Source organism: Ruditapes philippinarum, unplaced genomic scaffold (genome assembly GCF_026571515.1).
Source record: "Ruditapes philippinarum isolate M1 unplaced genomic scaffold, ASM2657151v2 ctg5403_1_1_1_1, whole genome shotgun sequence".
Lineage (NCBI taxonomy): Eukaryota > Metazoa > Mollusca > Bivalvia > Venerida > Veneridae > Ruditapes > Ruditapes philippinarum.
Window position 1 is genome coordinate 13,926 of NW_026855734.1, and position 24,551 is coordinate 38,476.

Genomic DNA, 24,551 nt, shown 5'->3' on the forward strand with positions numbered 1-24,551 from the left:
GATTAACCATTTATACTTGATGGACCATTATTATTGATGAACCATTTATGTTGATGGACAATTTATAGTTGATGAACCATTAATAGTTGATGAAACATTTATAGTTATGAACTATTTATAGTTGATGGGCCATTTAAAGTTGATGAACCACTTTTGGTTGATGGACCAATCATAGCCGATGGAACATATATAGTAAATGGACCATTAATAGTTATTGAACCATATATAGTTGATGGACCTTCTATAGTTGATGAACAATTAATAGTTGATGAACCATTTATAGTTGATGAACCATTTATAGTTGATGGACCATTATAGTTGATGGATCATTTATAGTTGATGAACCATTTATAGTTTATGGACCATTTATAGTTAATGAACAATTAATAGTTGATGAAACATTTATAGTTGATGGACCATTTATAGTTTATGAACCATTTATAGTGCATGAACCATTTATAGTTGATGAAGCCTTTATAGTTGATGCACCTTTTATAGTTGATGATCAATAAATAGTTGATGAATCATATATAGTTGATGAACCATTAACAGTTGATGGACCATTTATAGTTGATGCACCATTTATAGTTGATGAACCATTTATAGTTGATGAACCATTTGTAGTTGATGCACCATTTATAGTTGATGGACCTTTCATAGTTGAAGTACAATTAATAGTTGATGAACCATTTATAGTTGATGTACCATTTATAATTTATGAACCATTTATAATTGATGAACCATTTGTAGTTGATGAACCATTGATAGTTGATGAACCATTTATAATTGATGAACCATATATAGTTGATTAACCATTTATAGTTGATGCACCATTTATAGTTGATGGACCTTTCATAGTTGAAAAACAATTAATAGTTGATGTACCATTTATATTTTATGCACCATTTATAGTTGATGAACCATTTATAGTTGATGAACCATTTAAATTTGATGCACAATTTATAGTTGATTGACCTTTCGTAATTGATGAACAATTAATAGTTGATGAATCATTTAAAGTTGATGAACCATTTATAGTTGATGATCCATTTATAGTTGATGAACCATTTACAGTTGATGCACCATTTATAGTTGATGGAACATTTATAGTTGATTAACAATTTATAGTTGATGAACAATTTATAGTTGATGAACCATTTATAGTTGATCGACCATTTATAGTTGATTAACCAATTCATAAATGATGAACCATTTATAGTTGATGCACCATTTATAGTTGATGAACCATTTATAGTTGATGGACCATTTATGTTGATGAACCATTTAAAGTTGATTGGCCATTTATAGTTGATGTACCATATATAGTTGATGAACCATTTATAGTTGATGAACCATTTAATGTTGATGCACCATTTATAGTTGATGAACCATTTATAGTTGATGAACCATTTATAGTTGATGAATCAATTATAGTTCATGGATCCTTAATAGTTGATAGACCTTTTATAGTTGATGAACAAAGGGTAGTTGATGAACCATTTACAGTTGATGAACCATTTATAGCACATAACATAGCAATAGCAAAATATTTTCACGTTAATCATCTCTTCGTTGTACCTTTATTTTTATTTGTAACTTAAATTGTCTAATAAAAATACAAATGTATAAAATATACTTATTGCATCCTATTTCAGTTGGATATTTATCTCAGTCAATCATCATATTCTTTAGATTTCAGTTAATTACCGAATGTAAAATATAAATGTGTAATGTTCTCTTCATAAAGAGAGTCAAGGCGGTTTTTGATATCATTTTTAGTTCACATATTGACGTTTATAAAATCCAATGCAACAAGTGTTAGTGTTAAAAAAATGAATCTTAAAAACAACAAAATACATCATGTCTCTTTTTCACAAAAATCGGAGGTCGAACTGTATTCTTCAATAACTCAATTGCCCTTAATTCATAACCCAGTCCTTATTATTCAGGAAGTTAAAACAGACGCAAACCTAAGTATGCTTTCATGATATCGCAAAATGTATCAAGTGCTCAAAGAATAACACAATGGGAACAATAATTTCTACTTAAAAACTTAACAAGGTTCGGAAATAATGAATAACAATTTTCAATGAACTAAGTAATTAAAATATATACACGTTTTAATGTTTGTATCCTGAATGAATAAATATGATTTGATTTAATTTTAATAGTAACCGGGAATGTATGATAATTTGAATGTAGATATGGAGTTAAAAAATCGGACTGAACAGAACAACGTTTACGAAACTCTTCAACATGGTACAAGGGAGCTTGCAGATAAAACTACTCCTTCAGCCAAGAAGGGTACACCACTTTTGTTATGGTGTACCCTCGTAGTGTATTCAATTTTAATTGGACTGTTGATTATCGCAGTTTCTGTTTCTTTATACATGTGTATAAACGATTCAAAGGCTTCAAATAGTAAAGGTCAGTACTTACAATTTTCTTTATCGAATTTGCCAGGGGTCTGTCGGATGATAACAGCTATATTAAACAAATAAGAATAAAATCTTTATTTTTTTGTTTGTTTAAGGCTTTATAATAAGAAACACCAGGCAAATATAGTGGAACTTATTGTTTTTTGTTTTTGTGTTATATTGTTTAAAATTGAGTCCCTAATATTGTCATCATATTTACCGGATGGTGACGGAAATGACCGAAAGCTGCTATTGTATCTGTTCTTGAAACTCAGAATAATGTTTTTGCTGAGACAGCTATAAATATAATTAATCCACTGATTCTGATTTATTTTTGGTATCTTATTAAAGTTTAAAAAATTTTTTTTTAGCAATATTCATGAACTCTCTCCTGCTACTTTTGCTATGTTGGCAATTTGTATTTAAATATAGTGAATTTGTATTTTGTATGGAAGTCAAAATACTACTTTGTTTACACTTGGCTACCTTTGTAACGACCTTGGTAGAACTTCATAATACTGATGATGAGCATGATAATATGCCAAAACTAAAGTTGGTAAATTTACATAAGGGAATGTGAACAATATACAAGGACACAAACCACACTTGGTGGTGAGCAAGGTTTTCACCGAAAAGGATTTGTGTGCCTTAAACCGTTACATTTCGGATGTAGACAACTGCTGGACCGGAGTTGCCGTACCCTATGATTTCCCAGGTCAAGTCTCGGGACGATACTCCTCGGGGGAAAAGTAATGTAACGACGTTGGTAGAACGTCATAATACTGATAAAGAGCATAACAAGTTTGTATCTTTAAAAAGAAGCATACAAGAGGTCTTTTTGCAACGGTTGAAGATTTGTTTAATTGTTCAAAAGTAAGAACTTCTGATTAGTCAAACTGTATTGTATCTGCGAACGATAGAAACATATCGGTTATTTCCGTCTGTCTCCAGATAAGCTCAAATTAGGAATAATAGGGGAAGTGTTCCGATGTTAAAGGAGGACACTGTTCACTCGGTCATACATGTATAATAGTGCTTGGTCATATTGTTACGAAATAACTCTGGCTTTAAATAAAAAAAGAAAAAAAAAGAAAGAAAAAGAAACAGAAATCTGTCACTGAAACTGTCTGTCTCTCGTTTAGAACTCTATGCTTGTATAATAAAAAAGAAGTCCAAATGGAAAATGATATTTAAATCTCTTGCATCATAAGTTTATTCTAGAAACAGTCTAAATGCAAATTAAACACTGAAACTACAACAACTCAACTCGACAGCTCAAATAAAACAAATAGAAAATTCCCATCTTATATAACCTTTTGTTTGCGCATGCAGCTAGCGTGGTGTGCAAAAATAGACTGGCGCGCAACTCACTTGCAGAAACCAATCTGCACGACTCTTTGTGCGACCTGAATATTGCACTACCTATTTAAAGTGCTGACATGCCTAAATAATATTCAAAATGTCACACAAGTTGTTCAGGTATACACTGGCCATAGCTTTCGCAGAAGCGGCGGGTCAATCGCAGCGCGGTGGTAAAAATTGAGCGTTTGCTGTTGTCGGTAAGTTTTTGATTGAAATTTGCTTTATGTTTTGATGTTTTACGGGAATCACATGGTGAGACTGGAGCCCCCATATCTTCAAACTTATTATACGCACACAATGCAATTTATTGCCATTTATCCAAACATTTCTGAACAGTTTGACGAGGGGACGCCACTTTTGCCGAATTGTGGTTAAAACAGGTACAAATGTGTGCAAAACGACCCCTAAATACAACGGCATAGCATCGTATGAATAATACTCTCACAAAAACCATATTTGTTTAATATTTTGAAATTGTAATTGCCTGTTAATAAAATAAATGACAAACAAATGATTACAACGCAGACGACAGTGGATTCGATTGTAACGCAGTGCGGTGGATCCGATACCATTATTTTTAAGCGTTAACTTGCAATTAACGCACATTTCAATCGAGTACAACATTTTTCTTAAAAAAAAACGTGTTTAGTTTGTGTTTTTAACAATATAATTATATATTCAAATAGATGTCTGACTTTTGCTTCCATTATCCTTCAATTCAAAACTCATTTGGCAGGTGTTATCATAGAATAGTCCACGTTGAACAAACTATTTTGTTTTATTACTGAAGTATTTTTGTATGTGAACAGATATCGATTTTGAGTTGTTTCTTGTTGAATATTGCACCATTCGAGTTAAAATTTGCAGTAAAGTAGGAACATATATAGTGCCCTTTATTTTTACATTTCCTTAAGAGATCATGCATTGAACAACCCGGACTGATAAAGAACCAATTCCCGGCGGAAACTAGGAGTCAAGACATCTGACCTTGATGCACCACCGAAAGGAAATTTACCGATGCGCAGTGAATTGCGTAGACCAATTTATATATAAGTGCTTTATTGATAAGCATTTGTTTTTGGACGTTTTCTGTCTACATGTGTTTGAGTGTCGAGCATAATTTAAAATAGACATTTATAAATAATGCCTATGATACAGTATATATCTGTGCCTGTGGTGTAAAATCGTGACGTTTATATTATTCGTTATAAAGATTCTGATTTCACATACATGTACAAGCATTATAACATGTTTTTCTTTAAATAGATTTTTAGACAGGTTAAATGGCCATTTATAAACTGTTATTTTTCAAACAACGTTTATATAAGGTCATATAACCTGCTAGAAATATTTTTTATCAAGAATCTATAATAAAACAAGCATTTTGTAGAGAAAAAAGTGAGATTTCTTCATACACGTGTATATAGAACCATATAAATGACACGATTATCCAATGAAAAGCGACGTAACAAACGTGCAAAACTATAAACGCAAAGGTGTTCAATAATTTTACCTTTACTGAGAGTAGCTCATTTAGACAGAATCAATCAAGTTTCCAATTTTCCAATTTTAAATTCTATATGCCCTGTCTTGTTTTTGTTTGGGGTCCGCCTGGGCTCCTTGCCACTGGTTCTTGTTGCTGGGTCGTATGGGGGTTGCGTTCATTGAACGCCGCCTTTCCTTGTTGATCATATTTTTCACTAAGTATTTACATGATTATCATCAATTTCCCGCTTCTTTCAACAACTTAAGATGTCATAGGCTCAGAGCTACCTGTAACCAAAACTGGTGTTTCAAGAAACGAGTTTAACATCAAATAAGAAACAGGACAAAAATATTTCGGTTTATCACCCCCCCACTTAATTCTATATAAAGCAGGATGGTATTTCACCAACTTCAATTGTCTGACACACACACATCTACTACAAGAACAATTGTTTCTTAATTACATACTTTTATTTGGAATGTTTGTTATATTAAACAATGATATCCACATGATGTGATATCTTCCTTATTCTATTGACATAAAAGTGTTAATTCCCAATTTATTTAAATCAGCCGCGACATGTTTCTATTGTGAAGAGAAATAATTTGAAAACATTTTGACACTGCAAATAAAATAGCAACCAAAAGAATAATTGTGATTATTGTTTAATTGTTTTAAGTAAGTTAGCCCTAAAAGTGTTTTATGTTTCAATGACAATATGTCAAGTGTCGTTTGAATAGAAGAAACTAGTTTTATCAGCTTAAAATTTTCCTTAGAATTCTATTTCTTATGGTACCTAAAGTACAATTGAGCGAGTTGTCATGGGTTCAAGGTTACCCGACTGCATTTTAATACATATTAACCAGAAAGTTTATATACTTGTATGTCCCTAGATGTCTGTAGATCTTTTTATAAACCTTATATTTTCCTCAAATAGCACTCCGCTGTAAAAATAAAATTTATATAAATTGGTGTTTTGGTGTTCTCAGTATAACACAGTGTCATTAAAAACTGAGATTGTTCTTCGCATTCAAGAAGCACGTGCTGTTAATCTTGACGAGTATTCTATGATAATACCAGTCAAAGGAACTTTCAATGGAAGGAAATTGTAAGCGGAACTCGGTCATCTATTTGTATTTAAACACGAAATAAATCCGTTTCTCTGATGTCAAAGTTAGAAAAGGGTTTTTACTCAATTAAAAAGTGCGTTATGTCAAGTTAAACAATCAAAATAGACATAATGGTATCGGGCCCACCGCACTGCGTTGCAATCGAATCCACCGCCGTCTGCGTTGTAACCATTTTTTGTCAATTCTTTTATAAACAGGCAATAACAATTTCCAAAAGTTCCAAAATATGGCTGCTTTGTCTAAGTGTCATCCATACGATGTGATGCCGGTGTATTTAGAAGTCGTTTTGCACCATTTGTATATGTTTTATCCAAAATTAGGCATAAGTGACGTCAAACTGTACAGAAATGTTCGGATAAATGGCAATGAATTACATGGTGTGCGTGTAATAAGTTGGAAGAGTACTATATACATGTAATGTATTACATACATAACACTTCCCCTCTTCAAGAAAAAGAAATATGAATGAAATGAATATTTCTTTTACATAAATCCAAACAATGCAACTTATGAAAAACTTAGGAGAAATGTTAAACAACTTTATATATAAAATCATATATATGTCCATCATAAACAATAGCAAACAACAAAGTAAAATTAAACAATCATATGATGTAGATGTTAAATGTAAATACTGAAATTATCAGTTTTAGACACGAGAAAGTGCATCAGGGATCAAATTATCTTCCCTTTAATGTGTCTAATGTCAAGACTATATTCTTGCAAAAACAAACTCCACCTCAACAACCTTTGATTTTTGTTTTTAAGTTTATGCAAGAAAGTGAGGGGATTGTGATCATTAAAGACAACAACAGGCAACTTTGAAGAAGTTAGATAAACTTCAAAATGCTGAATAGCAAGAATAAGAGCAAGGCACTCTTTCTCTATAGTAGAATAATTTTTCTGATGTTCATTAAACTTTTTAGAAAAGTAACAAACAGGATGGTCAACACCATTTTTGTCTTCTTGGATCAATATACTTCCAGCACCTATGTCACTAGCATCTACAGCTAACTTAAAGTTTTTATTAAAATCTGGTGCCAAGAGAACTGTCAAGGCTGTCAAATGCCATTTGACACTTGTCATTCCAAATGAATTTGTTTCTTTTTCTTCAGCAAATTTGTCAATGGTTCTGCAATAACCGAAAAATAATTACAAAATTTACGATAATACCCTGCCATACCAAGAAATTGCATCAGTTGTCTTTTACAAGTAGGCACAGGAAATTTAGAGATAGCTTTGACCTTAGCTTCTATTGGTTCAACTTTACCCTGTCCCACTACATGTCCTAAAAATGTTAAAATTGCATGACAAAATTCACTTTTTGCAAGATTAACTGTCAATTTAGCATCACTAAGTCGGTCGAAGAATGCTCTTATAGTTTTGAGATGTTCCTCCCATTCATCGGAGTAGATGATTGCGACATCAATGTATGCGTCACATCCGTGTAGACCAGATATTACCATGTTTATAAGCCTTTGAAAAGTTGCTGGTGAGTTTTTCATACCAAAGGGCATGACTTTATATTGATATAAGCCGTCTGGTGTACAAAGGCTGATATTTCTTTAGCTCTATCAGTAAGTGGAACTTGCCAGAATCCTTTTAGAAGATCAAACTTTGTTACATACTTTGCTTTTCAATTTTGTCAATACAGTCATCAATTCTTGGTATAGGAAATGAATCAGTTTTTCTTACAGTAGTTCACTTTACGATAATCTGTACACATTCTATATGTTCCATTTGATTTCGGTACAAGAATACATGGAGAGCTGTAACTGCTTTGACTTGGTTCAATTAAGTCATTATCCAATAAATACTGAACTTATTGTCTTAGATACTTTTGTTTTACAGGATTTGTTCTATATGGATGTTGTTTAATTGGTTCAGAGTTTTCAAGAATGACGTCATGATGTATTTTATAAGTCCGTGTGGGAATATCAGGAAATAAGTATTCATATTCATAAATAAGCTGTTTCAGTTCATCTCGTTTCGACGGTTCTAGGTGAGCAAGTTTTTCATCCAGATTTTTGAGAATATCAGAGTTTTCAAGCTTTGCTGAACCAGGATCAGACTTTTCAAAATTTTCATAACTATAAGATTCAACTGAACATTGATTTTGTGGAACAGAGTTTACAACAGATATAGGTTTATTAATTGTGCTATCTCTGTCAAAATATTCTTTTAACATTTTTATTTGACACATTTGTTTTTGCTTTCGCCTTCCAGGAGTATTAATAATATAATTAAGGTCACTGACTTTCTTTTCAATAGTATAAGGACCAAAGTATCTTGCCTGTAATGGTTTTCCAGGTATAGGTAAAAGAGCAAGTACTCTATCACCAGGGTTAAAACTTCTTTCCTGAGCATTCTCATCATACCTTGATTTCATTTTACTTTGTGTTGATTTTAAATTAAGCCTAGCTAACTCACATGCATTAGTCAACTTATTTCGAAAATCTGATACATACTGAAGCAAATTTAAAGATATGTCATCTTCAGACAGGAATTTCTCTTTTAGAAGTTTCAAGGGTCCTCAGACAGTGTGACCAAATACTAATTTAAAAGGGCTGAAGCCAAGAGATTCCTGAACAGATTCTCTTACAGCAAATAACAATAAATGGATGCCTTCATCCCAGTCTTTCTTAGTGTCAAAACAATATGACCTTATCATATTTTTCAGAGTTTGGTGAAATCTTTCTAATGCACCTTGACTTTCAGGGTGATAGGCTGAAGACCTATATTGAGTAATTCCTAACTCATGCATGACCTGCTGGAAAATACCAGACATAAAGTTTGACCCTTGATCAGACTGAACTGATTTAGGTAAACCAACAAATGTGAAAAATTTCACAAGAGCCTTGACAATAGTTATGGTTTTAATATTTATTAAAGGAATGGCTTCAGGGAAGCGCGTAGAAGCACACATAATAGTTAATAAGTACTGAGAACCTGATTTAGTTTTTGGTAATGGACCTTCACAGTTAATAATAACTCTACTGAAAGGTTCATCAAATGCAGGAATAGGCTGTAAATGAGCTTTAGGTATTGTCTGGTAAGGCTTTCCAACCATCTGACAAGTATGACAAGATTTACAGTACCTAGATACATCTGCTTTAAGGCCAGGCCAAAAAAAAATGACTGAGAATTTTATGGTAGGTTTTATTAACACCTAAATGACCTGCCATTGGTGTTTCATGAGCCAAGTTTAAAATTTCCTGGCGATAGTATTTAGGGACCACAATTTGGTGATTAACAGTCCACTCCTCTTCAGCAGGGACATCGGGCGGTCGCCATTTTCTCATTAAAATCCCATTCTTTTCATAATAACAAACAGGGACTTGTAAAGCTTCATCTTCACTAAAAGCCTTTTGAAAAAGGACTGAAATCTCGGGATCATTTTGTTGATCCTGGATAAGCTGTGACCTTGACAGCGTGTCATGACCTTGATCTTTAGATCTTGGTGTAGAAATGTCAGATATTGAAAAATCTGTCTGAGTTTCAGGCAGAGTAGGAGTGAGAGAAAAAATTATTTCATTATCAAAAGACTGACCTATAAAAGTATCAGCTAAGTCAATATCTGAACAAAAGTTGTCTTCTTGAATGGCCTTCTTAGCCATAGCTCGAGTAACTGCACATGAAGGGTAAAGGTCAGGAATTTCCTGCTCAATGGGGTCAGGTATCTGATCCACACAAGGAGTGTCAGTTACAGGTGGATTAACCACTACCTTATCTCCAGCTAAGTCATTACCTAGGAATAAATGAACACCTTTAAAGGGTAAGAAAGATCTTATACCTACAGCCACCGGCTCAGTTACCAAATCTGAGGACAAATAAATATTATGGAGAGGGACATTAGAAAAACCACACTCTACACCCTGAATAAGGACACTAGATCCAGAAGAAGTCTTCTCAGAAAAAGGCAGTGCATCTGCTAAAATAAGAGATTGAGAAGCTCCTATGTCTCTTAAAATTTTAAAAGGAGTAGGTGGGCAAGTATCACCGATAAGTGACACGGAACCTTCCGAAAGGAATGGTTCATAAATCTCCATTATAGAATCAGACTTGGGTTCTATGACCTTCAAAATTGCATTGTTATCAATACAAGACTGAGGTTCAGACCTTGAAGTGGTAAGACCTGTGGGTTTGGCCACATCACGTTGCTGTTGCCTCCTTTTTAAGGTAAAGCAATCAGAAATAAGATGTCCAGTTTTCTTGCAATAATTGCATGTAGGACGAGATAAGGGATTATGACCTTTATGTTCATCAGATGACTTTGGTTTGGGAGCATTTGACTGACTAGATGAGCCAGATAAATTACCAGAACTGAACTTGGAATTAAAATGTGAAGGTGTGGACTTCCCTTTATTTATAAATGAGACTTTGTGGGTTAAAGAATAATCATCAGCTAGACGGGCAGCTTCTTCTAAAGTTTCTACCTGTTTTTCATCTAAGAAAGATTTAACATCAGAGTGAATACAACGTTTAAACTCTTCAACTAACATGAGCTGTCTGAGCTTTTCATGATTTTTATTTTTTTTCTTAGATAGACACCACCGATCAAAAAGTTGTTCTTTTTCTCTTGCAAATTCGACATGGGTTTGACCAATTTCTTTCTTAGAATTTCTGAATTTTTGCCTGTAGGCCTCTGGTACTAACTCATAACCTTTCAGAATTAATTCTTTTACATTATCATAATTAGAGCTTTGTTCAACAGTAAGTTGTGTATAGATTTCACGAGCTTTACCAGTTAAGACGCTCTGTAAAAGTAATGTCCAGTGCTCTCTTGACCATTTTAAATTTTCAGCAACCTTTTCAAAATGAAGAAAATACAAATTTTGAATTTATTCTATGTTTAAACTAATTTGCTCTCTCTTTGATTTCTAATTCTCTCATTCTTAACTGAAATTCTCTCTCTTCTCTTTCTTTTTCTAATTTTCTCTCTTCCCTTTCTTTTTCAAACTGCATTTCCCTTTCTTTTTCTTCCCTTTCTTTTTCTAACAGTAACTGCCTTTCTTCCCTTTCTTTTTCTTCCCTTTCTTTTTCTAACTGCATTTTCTCTAGTTCAAATTTAATATTGAAGTTCAAGCTCTTTTATCTTTATTTCAGGGTGTATTTCAACAATCTGAGAAAGTGCATCTTCTCCAAAAATATCTTCATCCACAAAATAACGAATCAGAAGATTTTTAATTTCTTGTTTACGCATGACAGATTTAATTTCTGATAAATTATACTGTTTTGCAATTTTGAGCAAATCAGTTTTCTTAGCCAAATCTAATATTTCCTGGGAAGGTTCAGCTACAAACTTTTCTAAATCAAAAGACATGACTGCTTGCTGCTGGTTTTAAACTTAAAAGTGGTGTGTTTGAAAAATTTCAGAATTAAAAGACACACTAAATAGAACAACTATGATATCAACTCAGATTAGTAAATACGGTAATAATAAAATGTAAAATAAACGGTAATAATTTCCAATAATGTAGCCAAAAAGAAATATTCAATCCCGGACGAGCCCCCAATTTCTGTTACGAGCCAGGCGTAACGAGAAAAAAAAGCCAGCAACAAACTTGTAACAATAACAAATTTATTACAGAAAAATTATTTAAGAAAAATTGAAGAACAATTTATGTTTACAAATACCTGAAGTCCAAATAAAGATATAAATTTCAAATGTCTAGTCTGATCCTGGAATGATCCTTCTTTGAATAGCACAGTTAAATCCAAGTAAAATCCACTTTAGAATAAATTCCCACAATAAAATCCACAAGAATAATTAAAAATAATCCAAGCTCCAATAAATCCCTTAATATCCAAATTGAATAATACTCCAAATATATTGATGACTGATGACTTAAAAGATCACTGATGACTTAAAAGGTAATAGGAAAGAAAAATGTCTCCTATATAAATTAAGCTAAGAAGTTTCTAGAATAGTCTTCCATTTTCTACAGTAATCATAATCTAGCAACTTCAACAATAAAGAACATTCCGGAAATTTCTATCTAAATATAATGCATGAGTTTTCTACAACAGTTAAGAAAGTTCTAGTACATACATGTAGTTTATGTTCTAAAAATAGAACAGTGATAATACTATATACATGTAATATATTACATACATAACATATTGAAGAAAAAATTTATTTCCTTAAGTAAGGCACCCTTAGAGTATTGAATTATGAAAAATATTTTTTTTTTGTATTAAGCATCATTATTATGCTGTTATTTGTTCTAAACTCTTTGAAAATTTAAAATTGAGCATGGATTTCAAACAGTTGTTTTTGTTGTTGTTGTTTTGTATTGTATTTGTTGTTGTTCTTTTATGGGAGTTGTTTTGTTGTTGTTGTTTTTTTATAACTATAATTTTGTATGTTTTGTCGGTTTTGTTGTAGTTGTTTCGTTAAAGTTTTATTTTCAAGAAAATGTATCACCAATATGCTGTTGCCGTGGAAAAATGCTGCACGTACTTTGCAATCTAGGTTCAGAATGTGTCTTTGTTTTTAGCTAAAAAGTTGTTCCAAATTCAAACCACAATCTCTGACTTTGTTTTGTATACATGTCTATCGCAAGAAAAAAACATCATTAACTAACATGATGTAGGATATGTCAAGGTTTTTTATAAAAGGTACATTTATAAAACACACCCAATTTCTTTTTAACAGAGCCCTAACATAAGTTGTGTACTTTTTTCACTGCAATCGAAATGGAAAGTTCTAAAAATCTATTTTCAAAATTGTACATATTTGCAGTGCTATTCATATGTCAGCTTAAATTAATTGAAGAAGTGCTCGTGGAGCCCGTGTGTTCAAAGTTTTCATTTGACGAACAGTTACTGGAGAAAATGGTGGGCATTGAATTCTTTTTGGAAAACATACAAAAAGATGAAGAAAAAAGTGTTTCAAATGTTATGGATTTAATGATTGACATTAAGGGAAATAATAGCGAATTATCGGACAGATTCTTGGAGCAGCAAGACAATATAGACAATTTGGAAAGACAGACGGACGTTTTAAACGATACAATGACTAATAAAAGCACCGTTTTTGAGAACACGAGTATGTCTCTATTTTTTAAAAACGTTTTTAAATCATTATGAGGATTATTTAAATACTTATTAACATATTTGCTAGTAGGAACAACCATAAAAGCATTACCTTGTCCAACCAATAGTGTTAATCATTACACCTCACATGAGAGAATCAGAGGGTTACACTCCATAATTTCACATGTTAACATTGCGTTTCGACCTTCTGACATTATGCGCATACTGGGAGCCTGGTTTTAACTTTATTATTATTATTATTATTATTATTATTAACAATTTTAAATGTTAATAACAGTTTGTTTGCCTTTACGAAATGTTAAAAGTTGCAAAATGTATCTGTGTATTTGTGGATTAGATAAAAGTACGACGTTTGCTAAGGACTAAAGTGGTTTGATGCCATAACTGGCGGAATATAATTAAACAAAGTAATGACGAAACTGGCTGTTTTGTGCCGGGTCGCCGGACAAAATTTCGAAAATTTGTCGTACTTTCTCTCCGCAGGGGGAAAAGATGGGCAAAAAAAACAACACGAAAATACGACAAAGTCAACATTTTGTCGTACTTCTGCTCCGCGGGGCGAAAATGTGAAAAAAGAAACAAATAAAAATTTATTGTTCTTTCGCTCGAAAATGCGAAAACATGAACATACGATAAAGTCACTAATTTGATGGTGTTCTTTCGCCCACAGGGTGATTTTGTATTATTGTTGTGGTTCGTCTCGTGAAGTAAAAGTACAACAAAATACTGATTTCGTGTTTTCGCCCGGCGCCCCGCGGAGCGAATATACGACATGGCACAAATCAGCCACCATACACAATTGTATTAATCAAGTTGTTTCTATATCTTATAATAATATTTTCTAGATAGATACTAAACAAAGATTTTCTCCTGTTTTGACTCAATCAAAAAGTTGCAATTGTATCATTTAATGCTGCAAATGCGCACTGAAATACTTCATTTGATAAGAAAATATATACATTGTTTATTATGATAATACAAGTCATGCTTTATTCATTTATATATATCAACCTGCCATAAACGGCCAGTGTTTTCCCAGTCTCCTCCCTTGCTACTGTTGACAGGTTAGACTGTATATTGGAATTCTGGGAACTGGACAAAATATGCCTTCGTTGAAAATGTGACTTTAATGTAATTTTATCATCATGAAAAGATCTAATACATGTATGTTATAATCTATGAATAAAGTTATATTGCGATATTAAAGTACAAAAAAATAGTTTTGCTAATAAATTTGAAAACTTCACTTCCAAATTGATAGAAATAAACGAATTTTTCCACAACTATGTCATATTTGATTTTTGTCAAACAACCCTTCTGATATCCATGCTTTTATTTAATAATTGTGTTCACAACTTGTAAACCTTGCGGTAAATTATCTTGAAATTGTGCATACAGGTGTCCTTTAAGGCATATAACTGACCAATGTTGTAAATTTTTCAGTTCCGTATAGTGCCCATTAATGTTTAACTATGTATTAGAAATGGCTTGCTTATTTGTTTGCTACTACTCTTAAGTGATGATACATGTTTCATGGTTTATGGATATTTGTTTTTAGTCTAACAGCAATATTATTCATAAATTTTATCTATCTATTTATTTATTTACTTCTCGTTGTAGAGAACACGAAAAGTATGGCAGAACTTGTGGAGAACATTACGAAAGATCTGAAGGAAATTACTTCTGGTTTAGATGACTTAAAGTCGGTAACGGATAGGATCAAGAGCAAATGTGAAGATGGACTTTTAGACATGTCTGAAAAGATTGCAGGTTTGGAGAATTGAAGCCTGTCACAATTAACAAACGTGGTCTTTGTTCAAACTTAGATTGTCTGTTCATTAGATTTTTTTGTTGTAGCTGTTGTTGTTTCCATTTTGTTCATGGATTTGGTAATATAAGTAATAATTGTATCATTGGTCGTTAAGCAGTGTTTTCGCAAAAATTGTTTCTGTCCGCTTAGTTGATTTACTAGTGTAATTAATGATGTTCGTGAAAGTGGTCCGCTGGTATAGGTGTGTCTGCCAGAAATATTTTGCCTACGTTAAGCCAAATATCAAAATGTAAATGATTGTTGAAGCTTATATATTGCCATTTCCTTATGTCTCCTGTGATACTCAGAACCAATTTTGCAGAATTTCATATAGTGGGATGGTTATGGGGCTGACCATGTGTTCGCGGGTATAGCTGTGTCCGTCGGGTATTTTGCCGACGTTGAGTCGAAAATTGTACAATACATGGTCATTTCAGCTCATATCTTGCCAATTCCGGCTGGCCTCTGTGAGGCTGGTATATGTGTGTCCGTCGGGAATATTTTCCCGACCTTAAGCCGAAAATCGAAATGTAAATTGTCATTTTAGCTCATATCTCACCTTTTTCTATATGTTTGGATTCTTAGGGGTCAAACCATGAGTACGCTGGTATAGGTTGTCTGTTGGAAAAACACTGGCATTCTGCCGATTTAAGCCAAAAATCGAACTGTGAATGGTAATTTCAGCTCATATCTTACCATTTCTGGCTGTACCCAAAAAGCCCATTTGGGAATATTCTGGTTTTCTGTAAACAATAAGCCGATAAAAAGTGTTATATCTGCTCAAAGCTCGCCATTTTCAGCTTTCTCTTGTGATCAGGTTCAGTTCAACACAAACCCATAAACTTATATTATTAGGCACGAAAGACCAGCGAGGACATTTCAATTTCATGAATTCCCGATTATATCTTCGTGAATTTACGAATTCAACTTCGTGAGTTAACGTTTTCAACATACGCGAATTTACGATTTTAACTTCAGGAATTCACAACTTCAACTTCATGAATTCACGATTTCAACTGCACGAGTTCACGATTTTAACTTCTCTAATTCACGATTTCAACTACATGAATTCACGGTTTCAACTTCACGAATTCGTGGAGATGAACCCGAGAATTCAAAAAGCTGAAATATCACCATCTGTCTTTGGTACTTAGGGGTCCGACTGTTTGTCACTGGAATACTATGATATTGTGGTCATTTTGATCAAATATCAAAAATTCTGACTTGTTTCTATGAGTTGTAGGCTCCATTCAGCAGAATTCAACTGAAACTTTATATGGGAAATGTCTGTTAACACGTCTACGATACACCTATAACCTTGTGACAACCAGTTTCACAATAAAATATTCAATTTGACAAAAGTCGAGTAGTGACCAAAGGCTTGTTCTTTATTAGGGATCGGGTTCTTCCACATTGCTGGAGTTGTGCAGAAGTCTTGTCCGATCGGAGTTGGATTGTGGTTCTGTGGTGTGTGGGTCTGCGGGAGGGTCGTATCTTCGGGTGCTGGGTGCCGTGCATCGCCGGGGTTTGCGTTTGGCTTTAGGTGCTTTTCGTGCCTCGCCTGTGGCGGGTCTGTATGCGGAGGCTTGGGAGCCGTCGCTTCGTCTTCGTCGAAAAAAGCTGTCGCTTCGGTGTGTAACTAGGGTTTCGTCTGGCTAAAAATATTGTTTTTAAACCAAGTTTGAAAAATTTGTTAACAAGCCAAGGGAAATTGGGCCTTGGGCCTTCGTTTAAAAGATGATTTTGATGGACTTAAAATTGATCCAGACAGTATCCTTCAGGGTGGCGGTGGGACTGTTCCGCCTTGGGTTTATGGTTTCCCGAGGGAAAATATTAACCTTTCAAATGCTCGCTTTTTGTTTTGGTGTCCATTGGGGATAAACAATCTTGCAGTGTCGTGGTGGGGAAGCTTCTTTTGCGGTTTCGTAATGGGCTGGAGACGGAGTCTGTTGTGTTATGTTGGATTCCGGGTAACGTGAGTGTGCGGGGGGGATGGAGGGGTGGGTGCTTTGGCTGGACGGTCGTTGAATTTTCGGGGGGCTGGCTTGTTGTTGTCTGCTTGTGGATTTGGGCCGGCTGTGGGTAGACTCGTGTCGTTTGGATGGAGGGCGGGTTGGGACGGTGCCGTTTTTAATGGGCTTCACGATGTGGACCCGTCTCTTGATGTGTCACCGTCTCTGTCAGGCCGCCGTGGTCGGGCAGTTCTTCGATGACGAGTTGGACACGCTTGAATTGCCCGCTTTTGTCTCCTCACGAGTGACGGTGCCCATTTCTGTGTAGCTTGTAATGAAAATTTTACTGTCAAGCATTTTCTTCTTGAATGTCATGATTTTTCAGAGGCCCGTAATACATTTTATAGTGTAAATTCACTCGAAGAACTCTTTAATACAATTCCATCAAAAACATCATTGATTATTTAAAACAGACAAACCTTGTATTCTAGGATCTAATTGGCTCAGTTATATTGTCATTTACAAAGTTTAACATAACATTTTAATCCTATTATAGCATGCGGTACGATATGGACAGTTATGTGTTGACGTGTCGTAAAAATCAAAACAAAGAAAAAAGATTCGGGTGTGTGGGGGGGGGGGCAGTGAACGGTTGTCATTCAACAGTCAGTATATGTTTAGGTAAAGAATATCGACAAGCAAATTCGTTGAATTTATATCCCCCGCCGAGTACTGGTTATTACTAACACAACAACTGGAGACATAAGGCTTTTTTTTATATATTTATCATGGTATAAACAGTAATATTCTTTGAACTTGATAAATATTCATGGCAATAACAGAGCCATAACTCTGTGTTAAATAGTAATATCTGGAAATGCCAATGAGATGTATGCATACTGCATAACTAATCAAGGGCCATAAATCTGAGTTATAAGTGTCTGACCGGATCAAGGCGACTATATGCACACCTCCTCTTCGTATCCCATAAAGTTTAATTGAATTCTAGCCAGTAGTTACAGAGAAGTAGCATGGAAACGATTATTGCTCTGGTTGTATACATCATAAGTTATCAAGGGCCATAACTAAAAGTTAAAATGTCTGACCCAAACAAGGCGACGATATGCCCATCTCCTCTTGGTATTGAAGGTTCCAATAAAGTTTCATTGAATTCCAGCCAGTAGTTGCAGAGAAGTAGCGCAAAAACAAATAATTTTCTATATGCATACTGCATAACTAATCATGGGCCATAACTCTGAGTTAAAATGTCTGACCCCAACAAGGCAATGATATGCGTATCTTCTCTTGGTATTAAAGGTTCCCGTAAAGTTTTGTTGAATTCCAGCCAGTAGTTGCAGAGAAGTAGCGAGGAAACGATTTTTGCTCTATATGCATACTGCATAACTAATCAAGAGCCATAACTCTGAGTTAAAGTGTCTGACCCGAACAATGTGACGATATGCGCATCTCCTCTTGGTATTGAAGGTTCCCATAAAGTTTTGTTGAATTCCAGCCAGTAGTTGCAGAGAAGTAGCGTGAAAATGATTTTTGCTTTATATGCATACTGCATAACTTATCAAGGGCCATAACTCTAAGTTAAAGTGTCTGACCGGAACAAGGCGACGATATGCGCATCTCCTCTTGGTATTGAAGGTTCCCATAAAGTTTCGTTGAATTCCAGCCAGTAGTTGCAGAGAAATAGCGCGGAAACGATTTTTACTCTATATGCATACTGCATAACTAATCAAGAGCCATAACTCTGAGTTAAAGTGTCGGACCGGAACAAGCCGACGATATGCGCATCCACTCTTGATATTGAAGGTTCCCATAAAGTTTTTTTGAATTCCAGGCAGTAGTTGCAGAGAAGTAGCGCGGAAACGATTTTTACTCTATATGCATACTACATAACTAATCAAGGGCCATAACTCTGAGTTAAAGGGTCTGACTGGAACAAGCCGACGATATGCGCATCTCCTCTTGATATTGATGATTCCCATAAAGTTTCATTGAATTCCAGCTTGTAGTTGCAGAGAACTAGTCCGGAAACGAAATTCGAACGGACGTACGGACGTACGGACGGACGGACGAACAACGCCAAAACTATATCCCCCTCCCGATTACATTGGCGGGGGATAATGATAACGAGTCTTGCTGTTAGATGAAGTTACAAACTATTAAAATGAAATCAAAAACATGTACGACGTTATTCTATTTATTTTAAGCTGATCGTGTTAACCTTCCCTGTTAAGGTTTTTTCTGTTAATAAATTGCTAATTTTCTTTTTTAGGATCGTTGAATGTCCGTCGTCCGTCCACACTTGTTCGTTATCATTCTAGCGGTCACATTTTTTGTCTCAATCATCATCAAAGTTTGTCAGGATGCTTGTCTAGGTGATTGCTCGGATGAGTTCGAACATGACTCATCACGGATAAAAACTAGGTCACCGGAGCTAAAAATAGAAAAACCTTGTTAACACTCTAGTGGTCACATTTTTGCCTCAATCATCATCAAACTTGGTCAGGATGCTTGTCTAGGTAATAGCTCGGATGAGTTTGAACATGGACCATCCCGGATAAAAAACTAGGTCACCGGAGCTTAAATTAGAAAAACCTTGTGAACATTCTAGCGGTCACATTTTTGACTCAATCATCATCAAACTTGGTCAGGAGGCTTGTCTATGTAATAGCTCGGACGAATTGGAACATTGGTCATCCCGGATGCAAAACTAGGTCATAGAAGCTAAAAATAGATAAACCTTGTTAACACTCTAGCGGTCACATTTTTGACTTAAGTGTCATCAAACTTAATCAAGATGCTTGTCTAGGTAAGTGCTCGGATGAGTTTGAACATGGGTAATCTCGAATGAAAACCTAGGTCACAGGAGCTAAAAATAGAAAAATCTTGTTAACACTCTAGTGGGTACTGTTTTGATCTAAATATCCTGATAATTGGTCTGAAACTTTGGTTTGATTATTTCTAGATCAAGTTTGAATATGGATCACTTGGGGTTTAACACTAGGTCACACTGCCAAAATATGGAAAAACCTTGTTAACATTCTAGTGGTCACATTTTTGACTCAATTATAATCAAACTTGGCCAGGATGCTTGTCTAGGTCATTGCTCGGATTAGTTCGAACATGGGTCATCTCGGATGAAAAACTAGGTCACCGGAGCTAAAAATAGAAAAATCTTGTTAACACTCTTGTGGCTACTGTTTTGATCCAAGTATCCTGGAAATTGGTTGATACCAGATAGTACGATTTTCGGCTCAACTTCGGCAAAATACCAGAGTATTCCCGACGGACACACCTATGCCCGCGGACACCCGGTCAGATCCCCTAACCATCCGACCATATGGGGTCTGCGTAATTGAGCCAGCCGGATTTGGCCAGATATGAGCTGTATAGTACGTTTTTCGGCTCAACGTCGGCAAAATACCAGAATATTCCCGACGGACACACCTATATTCGCGGACACCCGGACACACAATGCACGACACATATGTTCTTCGATCTGCTGTCGTTTTTTTTCCATCTTATGTAGCCTTGATTTCTGTGCTTCTGGCTAACCGGAATAGCCGGAGATCGATGTGATAAGTTATTTGACACTACATTATTAGCCAATGGTCTTTTGTACAGGTTTTACCGTATCATCCCTGGCCAGCATGTATAGCCGGAACCGGATTCCGGCTAGCCGGAACAGCCGGAGTAAACGAAAATGAGTTCCGGCTGTTCCAGCTGTCTTGCTATACATGCTTCATGTAAAAGTGCACGTTTTAATTTCAATTTGTTGACAGGAGTATTTCGTTAAACCTTTGAGGATATAATTATAATGTTGACATAATGAATACTCTAAATTAGAAAACCCGTGAGATCACACACGTGCGCGTTCATTTTTAGTAAGCCACCATGATGAAATAATAATTCTAAAGCCTATACTTTAATTAAGGAAACTATTTTTTGTTTGTTTTATTACAGCTTTGAGCAACAAATTTGAGCGGCAGACGTCTACAGGATGTCCAATAGATTTTATAAAACACGAAAATTCCTGTTACCACATCTTCGCTACACCCACTTTAAAGTGGTGGGAAGCCATGGTTAGTAATACAGTTCTAGGCACATTATGCCCCAAAAACAAATATATTTTTTTGGCTCTCCAGAAAGGGCAAACATGAATTTTATAATGTTTAAATAATACAGAATGTTAGATGCTTGTTACCTGAAAGAAGAAGCGATAAATTGATAAATGTGAAACAATTTTTAGCTCACCTAAGCTTGCTGAGGGTGAGCTTTAAGGATCGTTGAATGTCCGTCGTCTGTCGTCCGTCCACACTTGTTCATTAACACTCTAGCGGTCACATTTTGCCTCAATCATCATCAAACTTTGTCAGGGTGCTTATCTAGCTGATAGCTCGGATGAAATCGAACATGGGTCATCTCGAATGAAAAAACTAGGTCACAGGAGCTAAAAATAGAAAAACCTTGTTAATACTCTAGCAGTCACATTTTTGACTCAAGTATCATCAAACTTGGTCAGAATGCTTGTCTTGGTAAGTGGTCAGATGACTTTGAACATGGGTCATCTCGGATGAAAAACTAGGTCACCGGAGCTAAAAGTAGAACAATCTTGTTAACACTCTAGTGGCTACTGTTTTGATCCAAATATACTGTAAATTGGTCTGAAAATTTGTTTTGATTATTTCTAGGTCAAGTTCGAATATGGGTTACCTGGGGTCAAAAACTAGGTCACACTGCCCAAATATGGAAAAACCTTGTTAACATTGTAGTGGTCACATTTTTGACTCATTATCATCAAACTTGGTCAGGATGCTTGTCAAGGTAATTACTCGGATGAGTTCGAACATGGGTCATCTCGCATGAAAAACTAGGTCACCGGGGCTAAAAATAGAAAAATGTTGTTAACACTCTAGTGGCTACTGTTTTGATCCAAGTATCCTGGAAATTGGTCTGAAAGTTTGTTTTGATGTTAGGTCAATTTCGAATATGGGTCACCTGGGTAAAAAACTAGGTCACACTGCTCAAATATGGATAATCCTTGTTAACACCCTAGTGGTCACAATTTTGACTCACCTGTCATGAAACTTGGTCAGAATGCTTGTCTAGGTAATTGTTCGGATGAGTTTGATTGGTCAGGTCAGCGAACAAGGGCCATCATGGCCCTCTTGTTAATAAAAGTAGCAAAATGTGAACAAAGCAGTATTTTGACTTCCATACAAAATACTTATGAACTATAAACTGTTCTTTTTGACAAAAAGGCAACAAATGAAAAAAAATGCTCCAGATAATTGGCAATGAGTAACTTTTTGGATACTTTAACAGTACACCGAAATTTAAATGTTTTTCAGAATTAAAAATAAAAAGCATTTCTGAGGCATAATGGGCCTATAAAGAATTATTTATTAATTTATCTCCCTTTCCTTACAGACTTTGCCATCTTATATCTGAAGCTCACTGTGGTTTTTTTTTGCTTTAAATATTCATATTTGTTTTTTTTTGGTTTCTTTTTTCCCATTATTTTTAGGCATACTGTGAAATATATGGTGGCGGAGCGGGAACACTAGCTACAGTGGAGTCCGAGTCGGAACAGATGTTCCTTGAAAATAAACTGAAGAAAGCATTCCGTAAGTTTCTACACAGATTTTTTACTTAGAAATTCATTAACCGTATTGTTTATTTTAGCTAAATCTAACAGCTAACATCAAAAGTTTGTTTGTATCAGAGACTAATTTCATTGGTAAGTATACATTCTGTTGCAATTTCTGACCAATCAAATACCTGAGCTATGATAATTTCTTTATAACCTTTGACCTGCATTATACTTATTGAGATTTTTTTCTTGTCAGCAAAACCTATTGGAAAAAACTATTGGCTGGGGGCTAATGATGTCACGCATGAGGACACGTGGGTTTGGATAAAGAAAGACGAGTATGTTCAAGAATACACTCCTTGGGCACCGAGCGAACCAAACGGAAATACATCTGAAAATTGCCTGGGATTAGATGATGGCCAGCAGTATAAATGGAATGATGTGCCGTGCAATCTATCACAGGGCTTCATTTGTGAACTTCCGTAAGATAAAGAAATTTCTTTTCAACAATTATGTAACTTATAAAACAGGTGTTTGTGTACGCGTACTCATATGTGTCTGTGTGCGTGTATACTCACGTGCGTTTGTGTGCATGTATACTCACGTGAGTGAGTGAGTGAGTGCGTTTGTGTGCGTGTGTCTCATTGCATTATGTAACATTTGCTAAATTCATTAAATCCATTTTAGTTGAAAATATTTCAATATCCCAGTTAATTGTAATTAAACAATAATATGAATATAGACGCAAATCTCAGTAAGAGGAAGTTGCTCAATGAGCCAAATTCTTACATTAGATCATAAATTTTCTTAGGCGAAGTATTCACAAATTTTACGTACATAATTATATATCTGTATTATTCTTGAGAGTATATAAGATGGGTTTAAACCGGTTTACGGTTCAAATCAGGGAAGGACTAAATAAATGTTTTGTTCATTTCAGAGTACGGGATGCAAATGAAATTGTTGGATGAGCCAGAATACGATATTATAAATAAAAAATATGAACTATTTGAGATGTCGGATTTGTTTGTTTCCAGCATGTATTTTGGCAAAATTACATATAATAAAATCGTCTGTTTGTCCGTTTTCTTTTCTTTTTAAAGCCTCAAGAAGATTCATGCTAATTTTGATGATATTTTTGAAGATGTATTAAAGAGTAAAATATTATTAAGTGAACAAAGACACTAATTTACATATTGCAAAACAGGAAATCATTCCATGTAATTTACCCATTGCAAAACGGGAAATCATTCCAGGTAATTTACACATTGCAAAACGGGAAATCATTCCAGGTAATTTACCAAATCAAGATCAAAATAAACCTTATTGTATCAGTCTCGCAGTAGAAATATGATGATAAATACTGCAAAATCAGTGATTCTTTGTAAATAACATGTTATTCATTTAATTCAATGCATTCATGCATTGTTAATATTATTACTTTTCTTAAAATCTTGCAGGTTAAAGTTGTGACTGGATAAAGGAAAGAAAGCTGACACTTTATGCTCCGCCTTTGTTAAAGGCCCATTATGCCCCAGAAATGTTTTTTTATTTCTCAAATGCTTTTCTTCGGTACCTTTATAGGATCCAGAAAAGGGTTATTCATTAGCCTGTTACATTGTATTTTTTACCTCAACCATCTTTTCCTTCTGTTGTTTTTTGACTTCGAAAACCAATCACAACACCTCGACGATTTTATAATCCTTATTAGGTATCTATCAATCGCA

At 34.8% G+C, this 24,551-nt stretch overlaps 1 protein-coding gene across 2 annotated transcripts; it reads left to right on the forward strand.

Moving 5' to 3' along the window:
• Positions 1–1,913: 1,913 nt before the first annotated feature.
• On the forward strand, positions 1,914–23,906 carry LOC132744261 (perlucin-like). 2 transcript variants are annotated; one of them, XM_060732916.1, is made up of 6 exons: positions 1,942–2,427; positions 15,075–15,224; positions 21,195–21,313; positions 22,759–22,858; positions 23,081–23,306; positions 23,765–23,906. In XM_060732916.1, exons 1-6 carry the CDS (start codon positions 2,181–2,183, stop codon positions 23,793–23,795), a joined length of 873 nt encoding a protein of 290 aa, XP_060588899.1. In that variant the 5' UTR covers positions 1,942–2,180; the 3' UTR covers positions 23,796–23,906. The 2 variants fall into 2 exon arrangements, with proteins under 2 accessions (XP_060588900.1, XP_060588899.1); XM_060732917.1 differs by lacking the exon at positions 15,075–15,224 and having other exon boundaries at positions 1,914–2,427.
• The last annotated feature ends 645 nt before the right edge of the window (positions 23,907–24,551 follow it).